The sequence below is a fragment of the Mus musculus genome, chromosome 10, assembly GCF_000001635.26.
Source record: "Mus musculus strain C57BL/6J chromosome 10, GRCm38.p6 C57BL/6J".
NCBI classification, from domain to species: domain Eukaryota; kingdom Metazoa; phylum Chordata; class Mammalia; order Rodentia; family Muridae; genus Mus; species Mus musculus.
The window spans coordinates 82,044,176-82,059,514 of record NC_000076.6 but is presented as its reverse complement, the minus strand read 5'-3'; the positions used below and the strand labels follow the sequence as shown (position 1 = coordinate 82,059,514).

Here is a 15,339-nt window from a genome sequence, read left to right as displayed (position 1 = left end):
ATTAAAGAAGAAATAACAAAAGCTTTCCACACTGCATTCACACATATGAACTGCTTCCCCCATACATATGTGCTACAGGGGTTAATGCTTCTCCAGTGACAACCACCTGCTTGCTTCCCATAAGCTATTCCCTCTCACTAAACTTCGGAAAGTCACTGTAAGGGTATGAGTAGCACGAGCTTTACTATGAGCGACTTGGTTATTAAAGACATATACTGGTCCCCTAATCAGTGCTTTCTCTGATACTCGAATACGATGAAACCAAACGGACTTACAGTTCTACAACACAGCTCTCCTGACTAAAATGGTGTCATGTGTTAAAATATCCTCTCACTCTCTCTCTCGCTCTCTCACTCTCTCGCTCTTGCGCTCTCTCTCTCTCTCTCTCTCTCTCTCTCTCTCTTTCTCTCTCTCTCCTCTTTTTGGTTTTTTGAGACAGGTTTTCTCTGTTTAGCCCGGGCTGTCCTGGAACTCACTCTGTAGACCAGGCTGGCCTCAAAATCAGAAATCCACCTGCCTCTGCCTCCCAAGTGCTGTGATTTAAAGGCATGCACCACCACTGCCTGGCTAAGATATTATTTCTCCTTTTCCTTAAAGGAATGCCTTGCAAACACTGGCCAGCTACCTGAAATCCAAGTACATGGTCTTTTGAGAATTCACTAATCATCAGGATACTTAAAGCTGTTCACACTGTTGATTTTCATTAAAACTTCAAGGTACATTAAAATGTCTACAGTGATGCATTTGTATTAGCTTGCACATAAAAATTACCTCCCAGGTCTTCTAGAACTTTGACAGTGTTCTTCAATATTGTGGTCTTCCAATCTGTACCCTAAAATACAGTACCACAAAATTTATGATGTATTATTTGATACTGTGCAAATTTTAAGTTAGTCTCTGGTGAACATGAGAACCATGTCTGAGTATTTATATTTACCACATTCTTCCTCTGTCACAAGAGAAATCACAGAGGTGCACCAATAACCAAGAAACACTTGTCCTCTTCTTTACATCTTACCTATAGCAGTGAGGTTCCTGCACGTTTCCAGCATCACATCTTTGTAGAGACTCTTCTGGGAAGAATCCAGCAAAGCCCATTCTTCATGAGTGAAGTTCACATGCACATCTTCATAGGTCACCGCAGCCTAAAATATCCCACACATGTACATAATAGAAATGGTGAGAATGACTGCACTGCAAATGTACATTTCACTGAGAATATATTTATATAATTCTGGGTGCTCCACACATTTATTCCATATCACAGACATTCAAATGAAGTCTCCAAGTGCTTTTAGAAGAAAACAGAAAAGGAGGATCACATCTCTCATTTCTGGGCCCACTGAATTCCATAGGGCACTGCAAGAGAAATGACTACTAACAGACAATACAGAGAGACACTCAAACAGATCAGTGCTATTGAGTATACAGTAGCAAAATTGTATCAAAGTCCCTAACTTCAAGAAAGGATGCACAAGATGAATGTGGTGATGCACACCTTTAATGTCAGACCTTAGGAGGCAGAGACGGGTGAATTCAGTGATGGCTAGGCCAGCCTACTTTGCATACTATTTTCATGATAGTCAGAGGCACACAGTGAGACTCTGTCTCAAAAAAACAAATAAAGGATAGAAATCACACAAGAGCTTACTTGACATTCTTCCAACAAATTAAAATTTACTCCAGTATAAGACTAGTTTGTCAAAAAACTGGAGTGCCCCAGTTTAAACCATAGGGGGGATATAATATTTCTACATAGGAATGCATTTGTAATAAGTTACTGACAGATCAAAGAGGTCTCAAAAATATTAGCAAATATATATTAATCCAAAATCAAAACCAAAAACAACAGCGACGAAAGGAACATAGAGAGGAAAAATGGGTCAACACTTAGGATTAAGTGGGGACGTCAGTCCCCAACACTCATGTGGAGGCTCCCAACCATTCATAACTCCAGGTCAACAGAATCCAATGTTCTCTTCTGACTTTAGTAAACACTAGGCACACAAGTGGTACACATTTATGTATTTGTGTACATGTGTTTGCATGCACACATATGTGTATATGCAAAAGACTCATACACATTTTTTTAAAAGCAAAAACATACATAAAGATAGGGAGAATGTGAAACAACTACAGGCCAATGATTGTGGAGACTCAGTATTAAGGTCAGGAATGCATGCCATTTGCTTAAAAAATAAGACCTTATGCAAAAGTTCAAAGCTCATGATGTGAGTAAAGGTCAATACATGTGCTTGGTGCCAAGAGTAAGTGCATGTGGGTGCCATGCTGCCAGGGGAGTGGGAGCAGCTGACCAGGCTGATGTGTACAAGGGGACCACATCCTGAAGTTCATCACCGTCTTTCCCACACGCTTTCCTGAATCAAACAATGTGTAAGATTCTGGACTAGAGGAAGGGAATGGCATGGATGTTGAAGGGGTGACACACAAGCAGGTAGTGGACCTGATTTGCACAGGCAAGGAGGAATTGGTCTTGACAATGTTGTCTGTACCTCTTCCTGAGGCTGATAACCCAGTGACCACTCCTTGGAACAATCATTTTATGATTATACAGAAAAGCAAGCAGTGCCCATTTTAGTCCCCTATACAAACATGTGGAACAGAATGGTGAGATATTTATGGTATACAAAGTTTACATGACAGGGAGGCAGCTATGTTCTAAGTGGTACCAGGAGTTTGCCATATTGCACCAAAATCTAAAAAGAGAGTTTGCCAACTTTACATTTTCTTGACTTCCAGGAAAGTGGCCATTCTCATTATCAGAACAACAATTAGATACCTGACATTCGGGGTCGGGAGTGGAAGAGAGAATATCTAGAATAGGTGTGTTCAATCCAAGTCACTGGTGAGAGAGACATCATGCAGGAATTCCCGCCAAATCTGATGACTACAATGGTATGTCTGATGTAGAGCTGAGAGTAGTGTTACTGGATGGGACAACAGTCACTGTTAGAGTGAGAACAACAGTTCTATGGCAATGTGAAGAAAGGTTACATTAAAGCAGAGAAGAGGAACAATCTTACCAGTTACAAAAGGTATATGAACAAAGGAAGATGGTCATAAGCCTCAAAATGGTAAGGACTTGTAATGGTAATCAACTTCCCATACCGTGCCTGTGAATCTAAAAGGAGGGGCATGTGGTCACGAGCCATCAGCCTCATGAACTCTAAACTTCATGCCTGCACTGAAGAAGGGCAGTCAGAGAAGCAGGTAATAAATAGGATTTGAACGGGATGAGATATAGCAATGGGACACAAATGAAGAAGGAGTGGTCTTCTGAATATGCACAAAGAGAAAAGAAGCCTCCATGGATTAAAATCTTCATACTATATTTCAATTACATGTATGAATATATTGAGAGGGTTTTCTGCAAGCTCAAGAAAAGATGAATATTAGTTAGAGACTGATTATTCCATGTAAGCCAGGACATTCTCTGGTCTCTGGATGATGAAGGGACTATGCAAAATGCCCTGCTTCTTCCCTTGTGCAGGGCTCTCCCATCTTTCATGACTTCATGGACCCTCTCTGCCTATCTGATTTGTTGTTGTTGTGGTGGTGGTTGTTTCTTTGTTTTTTTAATCAAATAACCCTCCATGCTGCACCTGACCCAGGAGAGCACCTGTCCTGAATTTTAGCCATGTGATTAGATAAGTCACAGTAGAGTCTTTCTACACTAACCAAGAACATATATGTGAGGACATTTTTTTGCTACTGTTGTTTGTAGGCATCAATTAGTACTGGAGCAGAATTTAGAAGACTTTAGCTACTTACTCTCAAAGAAAATCAGAAAATCAAGAAGCCAGTCACACAGAAGTTTGTGTTCTTGCTATAGTAGAAAGAATACTGGGCTCTGGAAGTCATCTGAGTCATATACTCTTGTCCACACAATTTACCTGCAAATGTTCATTACAACTGGTCTTGTTTGAGGCCTCCGTCTGCTACACTACCAATATTGGATATTCACCAGATCTCTGTGTCATGGAGATCCTACAGCTTTGGATCTGCAACAATGGCCCCTTCATGACCTCCAGCAGTTTATAGATGAGGTAGATGTTGAGGTCAGCTAACTCACAGCCCTGGATCTGCATCTGGGTAACAGCTGAGTTGGTCAGACCACCAGCTCTCTCACATACTACCACCAGGGCAAGGTCTACAGCACTTCCCCAGCGAGACAACTCAATGATATAGCAGGCAAAAATCAGGGCTAAATTTCCCACTCTCTGCACTCTGAGCTGGCTGGCCCACATCTACACTAGGGCCAGATTTACTGTGCTACTCAGGCAAGGCACAGGGCCAGCTCTCCCCAGTGCTAAAATCAGTGAGGTACAGAGCCAGCTGGTCGGCCATGCACAAGTGACAAGGGTTGAGAGGGCGGAGGGCATCTTTCCATCACCCATACACAGCAAATGATGGGAGGGGCCAGCACTCCCACTTTCATGTCTTCAGGGCTAGCTTGTCCAAGTGCCCACAAGGGTCAGCTCTACTATGCTATCCAAACAAGGTGTGGGGCCGGTTCTCCCATGTGCTAAACAGGTTTCAGGTATAACTTTGACCAAAAGAACATACTTTATAACCGGGCGTGGTGGCGCATGCCTTTAATCCCAGCACTTGGGAGGCAGAGGCAGGCGGATTTCTGAATTCGAGGCCAGCCTGGTCTACAAAGTGAGTTCCAGGACAGCCAGGGCTACACAGAGAAACCCTGTCTTGGAAAAAAAAAAAAAAGAACATACCTTACAATGACTGTCTCAAAAATAACTACTTATGTCTCTGATAAATGATTAAAAGAAAAAAAGATTCAAAACCCTTGCAAGGTCCAAGAATAAAAAACTTAAATAAGTTTTAAGGATCTCAAAAATGATTTAAAATGTATAGTAATAAAACAAAGTTTCAGATTTCTTTCCCCTACTGTGCCGTTATTGCTGTGAGACTTCAGAAGTTCAAGGTTTGATGGCGCACTGACTTTATTTCTCACTCACAAGCTCAGGATTTTTTCAGTCTTTTAGATATAACTTAAAGATGCTTTTCATCAGACTAAAACACCTCTGCCCAATCTATATATATCTGGCTCTCTTTAAAAAAAAAACAAAACTCATGTCTTTTTAACCTAAAGGTATAGTTTTTTACAAAGACCCAAAGGCATGAGTTTGCTCCTGCTGTCTTACAGACACCTGTTAACTTCTTTTTCTACCATGTGGATGTCAAAACAATGGTAATGCTAATATATCTCCTTTTGTAAACTAAAAATTCACATAAGCTTCGGGGAATCAAAGAAGTCACAAGACTTGGATCCACCTGTCACATGTTAAAGGGACTTAATATAAATGCAGTCTATGTTTCTACATCTGTCTATTCCTGAAAAGTCAATTTTCCCCTAATCTTGGGATTTCTCTATGTCTGACTTAGGGTTTTACTGCTATGAAGACACACCATGACCAAGGCAACTTGCATAAAAGCATGGCAATTTACAGGCATACTTGATGATGGAGGCACACTTGAGTTCTATATTTGATCTCAGGCAGCAAGGAGGATACTATGTTCCACAGGCAGCCAAGCACATTGATTGCACACTGGGCAGAGTTTGAGCATAGGAGACCTCAAAACCCATCTCCAGAGTGACACACTTCCTTCAACAAGACCACATCCTGCAAGGCCACACCTCCTAAAAGTGTCATTCTTGAAGTGGAAATTCTAGTTGTCATGTGATGCAGACTCATGGGATGTTTGGCTGAAGCAAGCCCCTCGAGAGAACATGTGATGATTGGAAAGCATATAAGTAGGTCCCAACAGACAGTGACAAGTACTTGCATTGCTAGCCGTGCAGTGCTTCACTGGTCGCACCTCTTCACTTGTTGAAGCACAGCAGAGAACGTCTCTTTGGATTTCAGCTGGTTCTGCTCTCTCCTGCTGACTCATGATGATTTGGCATAGGCCTGGCTGTTTCTGCTAGATTGTGCCACTGCTGCTGATCCTGACAAAGGAGACTGGAATGGCCCCAAGGAACTACTTCTAAAAAGGTCCACATTCCCTTGTCCTAAGGGGGTTAAAAGTGTTTGAGAACCATTATTAAAGTAGGTTTTGAAAAAAATCTAACCCTAAACATTCCCCATGGGCCAAACATTCAAGCACCTGAGTCTATGGGGGCAAAACCTATTCAACCCACCACATTCCACTCCCTGGCCTCAATAAACTTGTAGCCATAATATAATGCAAAATGTTTCTAGTCCAAAAGTCAAAACGACGTTTATAAGTCTAAAGTTAAAAGTTTCTTCTGACATTCATGCAATCTCTTAACTGTAATCCCCAATAGAATCAAAATCAAAAAGTAAATCATATGCTTCCAACATACAACAGTACAGGATATGCATTAGCACACCAAAGCATACGGAAGGAGCACAGTGAGGAGACACTGGACCAAAGCAGGACTGAAAACCAGCTGGGCACACTCCAAAGTCTGCACGGCCATGTCTGATGTCAAAGAGCTCTTCAGATCTCCAACTCCTTTGCCTTGTTAAGTGCAAGACACTTCTATCTCTTGGGCTGATTTTACTCCCTCTCAGAACCTTTCCTTGGCAGGCATCCTATCTATGGCTGTAGCACCTCTAGCATCTTGGAGTCTCCAAAGGAAACTTCAACTTCACAGTTTCACGCAATAGCCTTTCTGGGCCTCCGTTCAGGGTCAGCAGCACCTGGCCTCAGCAGCTTTCCTTAGTCAGGTAGGGAGAGTGTGTAACTCCTATCTTGGCTCTAAAGCCAAAGCAGCCAAGTTCTGCTGTTTCTTGGTACTGGAACATGACCTCTTCAGTCAATTACATCTTCACTAGCTTTATGTTTTCCATGATTTCCTTTACTGCCTAACCTTGGCTGTCTTGGAACTTTCACTGTAGATCAGGCTGAACTTGAACTCAAATCTACATGTCCCCTGAGGGCTAGGATTAAATACACATACTGCCACACCTGGACCTAAACCTTTTCTTTACCTGGAATTTGCTCTGTAGGCCAGGCTAGCCTTGAACTCAGAGATCTGCATGCCTCTGTCTCCTGAATAATGGGATTACAGGTGTGTACTACAAAGCTTGGACCTCAGTTCTTCTTAATAGATTCTTTATCAGCATGGCCACTATATCTCAAGATCTGGATTAAAGGCTTGTGTGGATCTGGATCAAAATAGTGCCATCCCACCTCAAAATCCATATCAAAAGCCTCTATCTTTCAGACTCCAGATCTGGGTCAAAGCATGCAATCTTTCTCCCTCAATATCTGGAGCACTGGTTGTGATGGTTTGACTATGCTTGGCCAGGGAATGGCACTATTCGGAGGTGTGGCCTTGTTGGTGTAGGTGTGTCACCATGGGCATAGGCTTTAAGACCCTCATCTCAGCTACCTGGAAACCAGTCTTCTCTTAGCATCCTTCAGATGGAGATGTAGAACGCTCAGCTACTCCTGCACCATGCCTGCCTGTTTGCTGCCATGTTCCTGCCTTGATGATAATGAACTGAACATCCTGAACCTGTAAGCCTGCCCCAACTGTTGTCCTTATAAGAGTTGCCTTGGTCATGGTGTCGATCCACAGCAGTAAAACCCTAACTGAGACACTGGTATACCCTCCATTTCTAGATGGTCACGTTGTATGTTGTCACATTGACAAAAGAAAACAGATATCATAACTCATCCCTTGTTAAATGTGACACACAATCATATTTATGTCTAAATGAAAACAATAACCATGTCAAAATAATGCCTAACTTGATATAACTATGCCTCGTACAGCAACAAAGGCATAAACAACAAGCTTACCTAGGTTCTATCTTGCCTGAGTCCATCATTCCCTTATTTCCACTTAATATCTTCAATCTATTTATCTGCTTGAACACAGGATTTAGCTCCATTCCACTTCCTGGTGCCCCTTTAATGCTTGAACATACATTTTGTATTGAAAGAAAATAAAACTTGAGACCTGTGATTCATGTAATTTATGTCAAATAGCCCAAAGAGTTGTTAGTGAGCTTTGAAACCTGGGGCTGAGAACATAGCAGAACAGGCCAGGACATGCCCAGGCAGGCCCATCCTTAAGACATTCCTGAGGCTGCTTGGCCATAAAGATAAAGAGAATGACTGGCCTGGAGCCTCCCTATCTCCCGCCCTTCTGACCTAAGTTAAATGTTATCTGCATTTACAGTCTGCTGATGTTTAAATGAACCAATCATGTGAAACTGCGCCAATTCCTCCCCCAGTCCCAGCCCCTTTTCTATAAAAACCCCTGGCTTCCAAGCCTCGTGGTCGAATCCACTGTCTCCTGCATGAGATACATTTTGACCCGGAGTTCCACCATTAAACTACCTCGTGTTTTTACATCAAGACGATCTGTTCGTGATTCTTGGGTGCACGCCGAATCGGGAGTTGAGTGGGGGTTTCCCCACTAGGTTCTTTCAGTATCTGTCCTTGCTCATATTATTCCTTTGTAAAATGTTCTCTTACTAAGAGTGAACCACAGAACAGAGTCTACACTAGGCTGTTTTGAGATTTCCTTTGCCAAAGTAATTATTCTAAATCTCTTCACCTTAGCCTCAAGCAGCCTCTTCAGACATAGGCAAAAAGCTGTCACACTCTTCACCAAAATATCACAAGGACAATGTCTAAAAAACATATTAAAATTCTTCCCCTATGAAATCACTTGAGCCAGGCACCCAGAATTCAAATTATGCTCAGCACCACTGTCTTCCATGCTTCTAGCCCATTAAATCCCACTTAAAGCATTCCACTGCTTTCCTAATCCAAAGTCCCAAAATCTACATCTCTCAAACAAAAGCATGGTCAGGCCTATCACAGCAATACCGCAGGCCCTGGTAGCAACTTCTTAGTTAGGGTTTTAATGCTCTGAGGAGACTCCATGAATAAGGCAACTCTTATAAAGGACAACATTTTATTGGGGCTGATAATGGTTTCAGAGGCTTTGTCCATTATCCTCATGGTGGAAAGCATAGCAGTGTGTATGCAGACTTGCTGCTGGAGGTACAGCTGAGGGTACTATAGGTGATCCTCAGGAAGCAAGGAGGACAGGCAAGGAAAAGGAACACTGGGCCTAGGGGCAGGGCTGTCCATAGAAAATACAAGGGACAAGACAGAGGAAGTAATAGCTGGATCTATTGGATTAGTGAGCTGACCTTCCTGGAAAGATAGGAACATAATGATTTGACTCCCCTGGCATCATTTGCCTAAGGAAATTAGAGTACAAGTTTTAAGAGATAGGATTTGGGCTTGTGAAGGAGCCCTAGGGGAAGTTGCAAGAGGAATGAATATTGCATATGAAGAAAAGTTTGGAAAGTACTGTAGAAATAGATATATAAATGAATATATCTTAATAAAGAGATCTTGCAAGTTTTAGACAAGTTAAAAATATTAACATTATCCTGACCTGTTTAGGCACCATTCTGTTTTCATGCTAATGCTATAACCATATGTTCATGCCTAGATGACCTGTGATGTGGAGTTTTTTCTGAGAGATAAAGGTTAATGTAAAACTTGCTTTAGCAGACACTAAACTGTGTCTTTGGGTGTGCATTATGCTTTCTGGTGGCATAGTTACATGAGGTTTTTCAGAAAAACTAATGTGCTTGAGAAAAGTAATGAAAAGGCTTTGGATTATGTATTACTGCATAACAAGGAAGTGTGTAACCAATAAAAGCCTGAGATGAACTCAGAGAGAAAAAGAAAAGACAAACCAGAAAGCTGTCTCTGAGCTCAGCTTCTGAACAACTATGAGTCACCTGTCAGCTTGAGCCTGCATCATTGCCTGAGACTCTTGACTTCACACTGGTCCAATCCTCCCATTCTCAAGAACCCCAAAACAACTGAGGCTGGTCCTCAGCAATTGTTCCTAGCCACAAAAGTACAAATGATCTTGACTGGTGGCCATGGTGGCACCAAACACAGTGGGGTAAGCACTATTATATCAATCATTAATCAGGAGAATACCCTACACATTTGCCCACAGGCCAGTCTGACTCTAGCTTGTGTCAAACAGACCGAGTCTCAAACAGTACCTCTGAGACATCTCCCAACTCCCAAACACAAGACTTTTAACAAACCTCAATCACCTTAACCCTCAGTTTTCAGCCTGTGAAATGGGCACACTCACATGCAAATTTTTCAAAGTCTGTCAAGTTTAAGACAGAAGAGATGGCTCAGCAACTAAGACTTCTGCTCTAGTGGAAGAGCTGGGTTTGGTTCCCAGCACTAACATGGTGGTAAAAAATTATTCCTAGATCCTGGTGGCGACATCTAATGGCCTCTTTGGTCTTCTATGGACACCAAACACCCAACTGATAAACACAAATACAAGAAAGCCAAACACTTGTGTACAAGAAACAAATGTAGTAAATTAAAAGTACAGATCCCCATATCTCTTATATGTCACCATGGATAAAATGGCCAGAAATACACAGAAGTGGGACAAATATCGGTTGCCAAAACTATAAATATATAATAAAAAAAAAAAAATCAACGAATTCAATCAAAGGAGAGAAATTGCAAGATTGTAGACAAGAAGTCTCAGTATTATTGCAGGACACAATCTGAGCTATGGATTCAACAAACGTCCACTAAAGAGTCTAACGATTTCTGCAATGAACGACAGAAAGCCGATGACAAAAGGTCAGCATGAAAGAAAACATGAACACACAAGGCTGAATAAACAGCACAGTGACACCGTCTGGCTTCTAAGTTACCCTACACCTGCGATAAAGACTGTGCTGTTTGAGAAAGAAAGAGACCAACAAAACACGAGAGAGCACTCAGAAACAGCAACACAGTTAATGTAGGTAACCCAGTAAGTCTGGTCTTACACATGGGATTGGACCACGGTGGCATCTGCATGCGAATGTGTTAATAGCACAGACTTTACACCTGCGCAGAATTCACTGGAGATGGAGCCCACACCTGAATGGCAAATGCCAAGTGAAGAACTTCTAGAAGACTCTAGAGAAACTAGAGCTCTGCAAGTCAGAAAATCTGGCTACCGTGAAACCCGCGCATGCGCGTGCACTGAATGGTGCTTTGCACTTTGCGGACAGCAGGTCCGGCGTCCCAAGTTGTACGCAGGCGCAGAGAGGGGAACTAAGTCGATCAGAGGTCCCGCCTCCGCCTGGGAGATGAGGGGACCTCAGGGGGAACAAAGGGAATCACACCGGGCCCCGCGTCTCGCCGCCGGTTCCCGCACCCCGGGCTCCCGCAGATCCTCCCCGCGTGGGGACGGCGGCCCCGCTCACCATGGTGCGGATTCCGGGCTCACCCACTCTCCTCACAGCTCCTAGCAGCAGTTGAAAAAGCAGCACACAGAACCACAAGAGCTTCCCTAAGACTCACAGTCAAACCTGCAGCATGGTGGCGGAAGTGCCCGCCTCCGTTCTGACTGGCAGTCCGAATCCAGGCTCTGATTGGTTAATAAGGCCTCTGTGACAGGCGCTAACACTCTAGAGTCAAGAGTGCCTTACAGGGACAATGCACAGTGGTTTGCAGGGACAGAACTTTCCCAGAGCTGTGGAGATTGGCATTGCAGCTGAACTTGTGCCTGGATTGCAAAGTCATTCCGGCACTTCTCCTTCACACAGTAGGTATTTCCCCTTCTTCCTCCTGGGCACAGAATGTTAGGTCCTACAACCAGGGATAAAAAACTAAGGTGGGTACTTTATCAGCGCAGAGGCTGTCTGTCAACTTCTCCCTGCATCCCTCAGTCCATACTGCTTACAGAGTTGGCTGGCATGCCCCGACCCTACCCTGAACTTCTACAGCCCTGCTTCCCACAGCGGCCCTTCCCTTTATAATCCAACCATTTAGATTACCTAGGGGTGGGGATGTATTTTTATTTTTCATCTACCCTTTACATTCCCGATCTCTTGGTCTGCCTGAGAGGCTATTGATGGAGCCTAGTTGGAGCACAAGACCAGAGCATACTGGAGAGCCCAAAACCAAGGGATGATCACCAAGAACAGCGCAGAGTGCTACAGAGGGCAGAGCTGGAGATATGACTCAAGCCCTTTGGAGGAGCCCAGAAGATAATGTGTGTGGATCCCCAACATTGGAACAAGAAGGTGTGAAGTTGAAGTTGCCTCGGAGACTATATTAGAGATGCCAGAGCCATAGAATACCTGCCAAGGAAAACTGCTAATAGGAAGTGGAGCCAGCCAAGAGAAAGAATTGTGTTTCAGTCACCAAAGCTGAAAGGAGTTAGAGATTAGACATGAAAATGCAGAGTTTGGCGTTTCCCCAGCTGATTTCTGGTCTGGCTTTGGTCCAGTATTTCCTCACTATAATTTTGGACTGGTCATGTGCATCCTGTGATGTTGAAAATACACAATTTCCATTATGATTGAGATTTTTTTTCAGGTGATTACAGTTAAGAGATTGCATAAGTCTCAGAAGAGACTCTGAACTTTGGACTTTTAAACATTGTTGAGACTATGATATACTATGGGGACTTTTGCATTGTGGCTATGATGGCCCCTATAGACTTGTGTGTTTAAACAAGGATGTAAGGCCAGGAAATGGAATGTGGTGGTTTGAATGTGCTTGGCCCATGGGGATTGGCACGACTCAGGTGTGTCAATGTTGGGGTAGGTATGGCCTTGGAAGATGTGTGGCACTTAGCGAGGTGGGTGTTGAGGCTCCTATGGTCAAGCTTCATCCAGTGTGGGAGACTGCCTCCTCGTGGCTACCTAGGGAAGACAGCCTGTCCTGTACTGGGTACAATCAGATCAAGATGTAGAACTCTTGGCTCCTTCAACACCTTGACTGCCTGCTCACTGCTATGCTCCTACCATGATGATAATGGACTGAACCTCTGACAATGTAAGCCAGCCCCAACTAAATAGATTTCTTTATAAGACTTGCCATGGTCATGGTGTTTTTTCATAGCAATAGAACCGTAACTAAGGCACACACTCAACAATGCTTATGCCTTTTACAATAATTGAATGGTGTGAACCCAAATGGACAGGCAGTTGTACAACATGGCTCTCATGTGGCTATCACTAAAATTGTGACATCTGTTAAGGCATTCTTTCCTTGTGTTGTTTCTTAGAAAAAATGCCCTCAAAACATTGATCAGGTACCTGGCATTGGGGTATGTGGCATTATGAGAATTTAATAAGCATCACGCTGGGCAGTGGTGACACATGCCTTTAATCCCAGCACTTGGGAGGCAGAGGCAGGCAGATTTCTAAATTCAAGGCCAGCCTGGTCTACAGAGTGAGTTCCAGGACAGCCAGAAAAAAACAAAAACAAACAAACAAAAAAAGCATCACAAAGCTGGCCTTATTTACACTGTAGCTTTTCCTTAAAACTTCAGGTTATATTACAATTTCTTCAGAGGTACATGAGTATATCCTCTTGCACATGAAAATTACCTTCTACATCTTCTAAACCTTTTTTATGTCCTTCAATATTGTGGTCTTCCCTTTTACAAAGTGCCTTTAATATAATACCAGAAAATGAATATTATCAGAAATTATGCATATTTTGGTAGTCATGTGCCTCCAAAAGATATTCAGGTATTAACAGAGGTCCTAACCCTCCACATTGGTTTTTTGTTTTGTTTTTTATGTTGTTGTTTACCCTCCACATTGTGAAGGCTCTAGTGAATATGCAACAGCCTAAAGAGCCAACCATGGGAAAGCACACATCCAAAGCAAACCAAAGGAAGAGATTGCTGGATGCTCCAGAGGTGCCACCAGTGAGCAGCCATGAGAGCTGAAGGCTGCAGACAGAGGCAAAGCTGGGTCTCAACGCCTCACATCATGCCCTGCCCTGCCCTGCCCTGCTACTCTCCATGCCTGTTTTTTCTTAATATATTTGTGACTCCTCTTTTGAAGTTCATTCTTGTTTCTGCCCAAGGATGTCCTAGGAACCCATGCTTTTATTTCCATTTTTTTAGTGACTTTGACATAAACAAGGTATGGAGAAAGTACATTGTAATATAGTTTCCTTCTCAGTTAATTTATTTGTTTCCTGTTTTCTGTGTCCTACCCTATGAGTGAGTACTTAATCTGCTAAATTATAATTTAGTAGGCCACCTAATATAAAATGCCATCTCTATGTGGGGGGTTTAGTTCATTCATGATCTACTTCTATCAGAGATTGATGAATTGTAAAATTGGAGAAAGGAAATGCTTGTCTCAAAATTTTTCCGTTTTCTTTTGCTTTCTCCCTATTTTTTCAAGAAAGCTCTTGCTGCCCTGGAACTCATTCTGTGAAGGAGGAGGGCCTGGAACTCACAGAAGTCTACCAGACTAAGCCTCATCAGTGCTAGGATTAAAAGTGTTCCCATCACCAACCAGCATGAAGAAAATGTTTAAAGGGGACATTGGAAGTGTGTCCCTGAAGGAAGACAAAGCCCTCCCTAACTCACAGCCATTAAAAGTTTCCTGGGATCCTGTTACTCTCCTGTACATTTACAGGGATCTCAGTCTTCAATGATGGCGATGAAAACGTTTTCTAGGCCTTTGCTCTCGGGATCTTCTCCTTCAATTCCTATTATTCTTAGGTTTGATCTTTTCATAGTGTCCCAAATTCCCTAGATGTTTTGTGTCATGAACTTTTTAGATTTTTCATTTTGTTTGATGTATCGAGTTCTTCTATCATATCTTCTCTGCCTGAGATTCTGTATTCAATTTCTGATATTCTGTTGGTGATTCTTGTGTCTGTAGTTCCTGTTCTCTTTCCTAGGTTTTCCATCTCCAGGATTGCCTCAGTTTCTGTTTTCTTTATTGCTTCTATTTCCATTTTCAGGTCTCAGACAGTGTTATTCATATCCTTCACCTGTTTGTATTTTCCTGTATTTCATTATATTTGTTTGCTTAATCTTTTTTTTTTAAAGAGGTATTTATTTATTTTATGTATATGAATACACTCTCCTGTCATTGTCTTCAGGCACACCAGAAGAGGGCATCAGATTCCATTACAGATGATTGTGAGCCACCATGTGGTTGCTGGAATTTGAACTCAGGACCTTTGGAAGAGCAGTTAGTGCTCTTAACCATTGAGCCATCTCTCCAGCCTGCTTAATCTTTTAATGCCTCTAACTGTTGGAATGTTTCCCTGATTTCTTTGAGGGATTTATTCATTTCCTCTTTAAAGGTTTCTGTCATCTTTATAAGATTGGATTTAAGATTATCTGTGCCTCTGTTTCATTTGGGTATCCAGGGCTTGCTGTAGCAGGATAGCTGGGCTTTAGTACTGCCCTGGATCTTGTTATGTTTTTCCACTATCCTTTAGGCATTTCATTTTCCCTGTTGTTGGCTGGATGATCCTGATGATCTCAGAACT

At 42.6% G+C, this 15,339-nt stretch overlaps 1 protein-coding gene, 1 long non-coding RNA gene and 1 pseudogene across 7 annotated transcripts in view; 2 read left to right on the top strand and 1 right to left on the bottom strand.

The window, feature by feature from the left end:
• The window catches only part of Zfp873 (zinc finger protein 873), a 29,644-nt gene extending 18,213 nt beyond the window's left edge, over positions 1 to 11,431 (bottom strand). For 3 of the 6 annotated variants that reach the window (XM_011243504.3, XM_011243505.2, XM_017314022.2), the window contains exons 1-3: positions 11,286 to 11,431; positions 1,019 to 1,145; positions 772 to 832 (exon numbers count right to left, since the gene is read on the bottom strand). In XM_011243504.3, the coding sequence (XP_011241806.1) occupies positions 772 to 832; positions 1,019 to 1,145; positions 11,286 to 11,288 (191 nt within the window). In that variant the 5' untranslated portion in view covers positions 11,289 to 11,431. The remainder of the gene's footprint in view (positions 1 to 771; positions 833 to 1,018; positions 1,146 to 11,285) is intronic. The other 3 variants (NM_001319203.1, XM_030245155.1, NM_001024626.2) reach the window with 3 other exon arrangements.
• On the top strand, positions 2,414 to 3,407 carry Gm18556 (predicted gene, 18556; annotated as a pseudogene).
• A 35-nt stretch (positions 11,432 to 11,466) lies between the features above and the next one.
• On the top strand, positions 11,467 to 13,068 carry Gm46195. Its single transcript, XR_001779681.1, has 2 exons — positions 11,467 to 11,626; positions 11,929 to 13,068. It is a non-coding gene; the product is annotated as a predicted gene, 46195 (long non-coding RNA).
• The last annotated feature ends 2,271 nt before the right edge of the window (positions 13,069 to 15,339 follow it).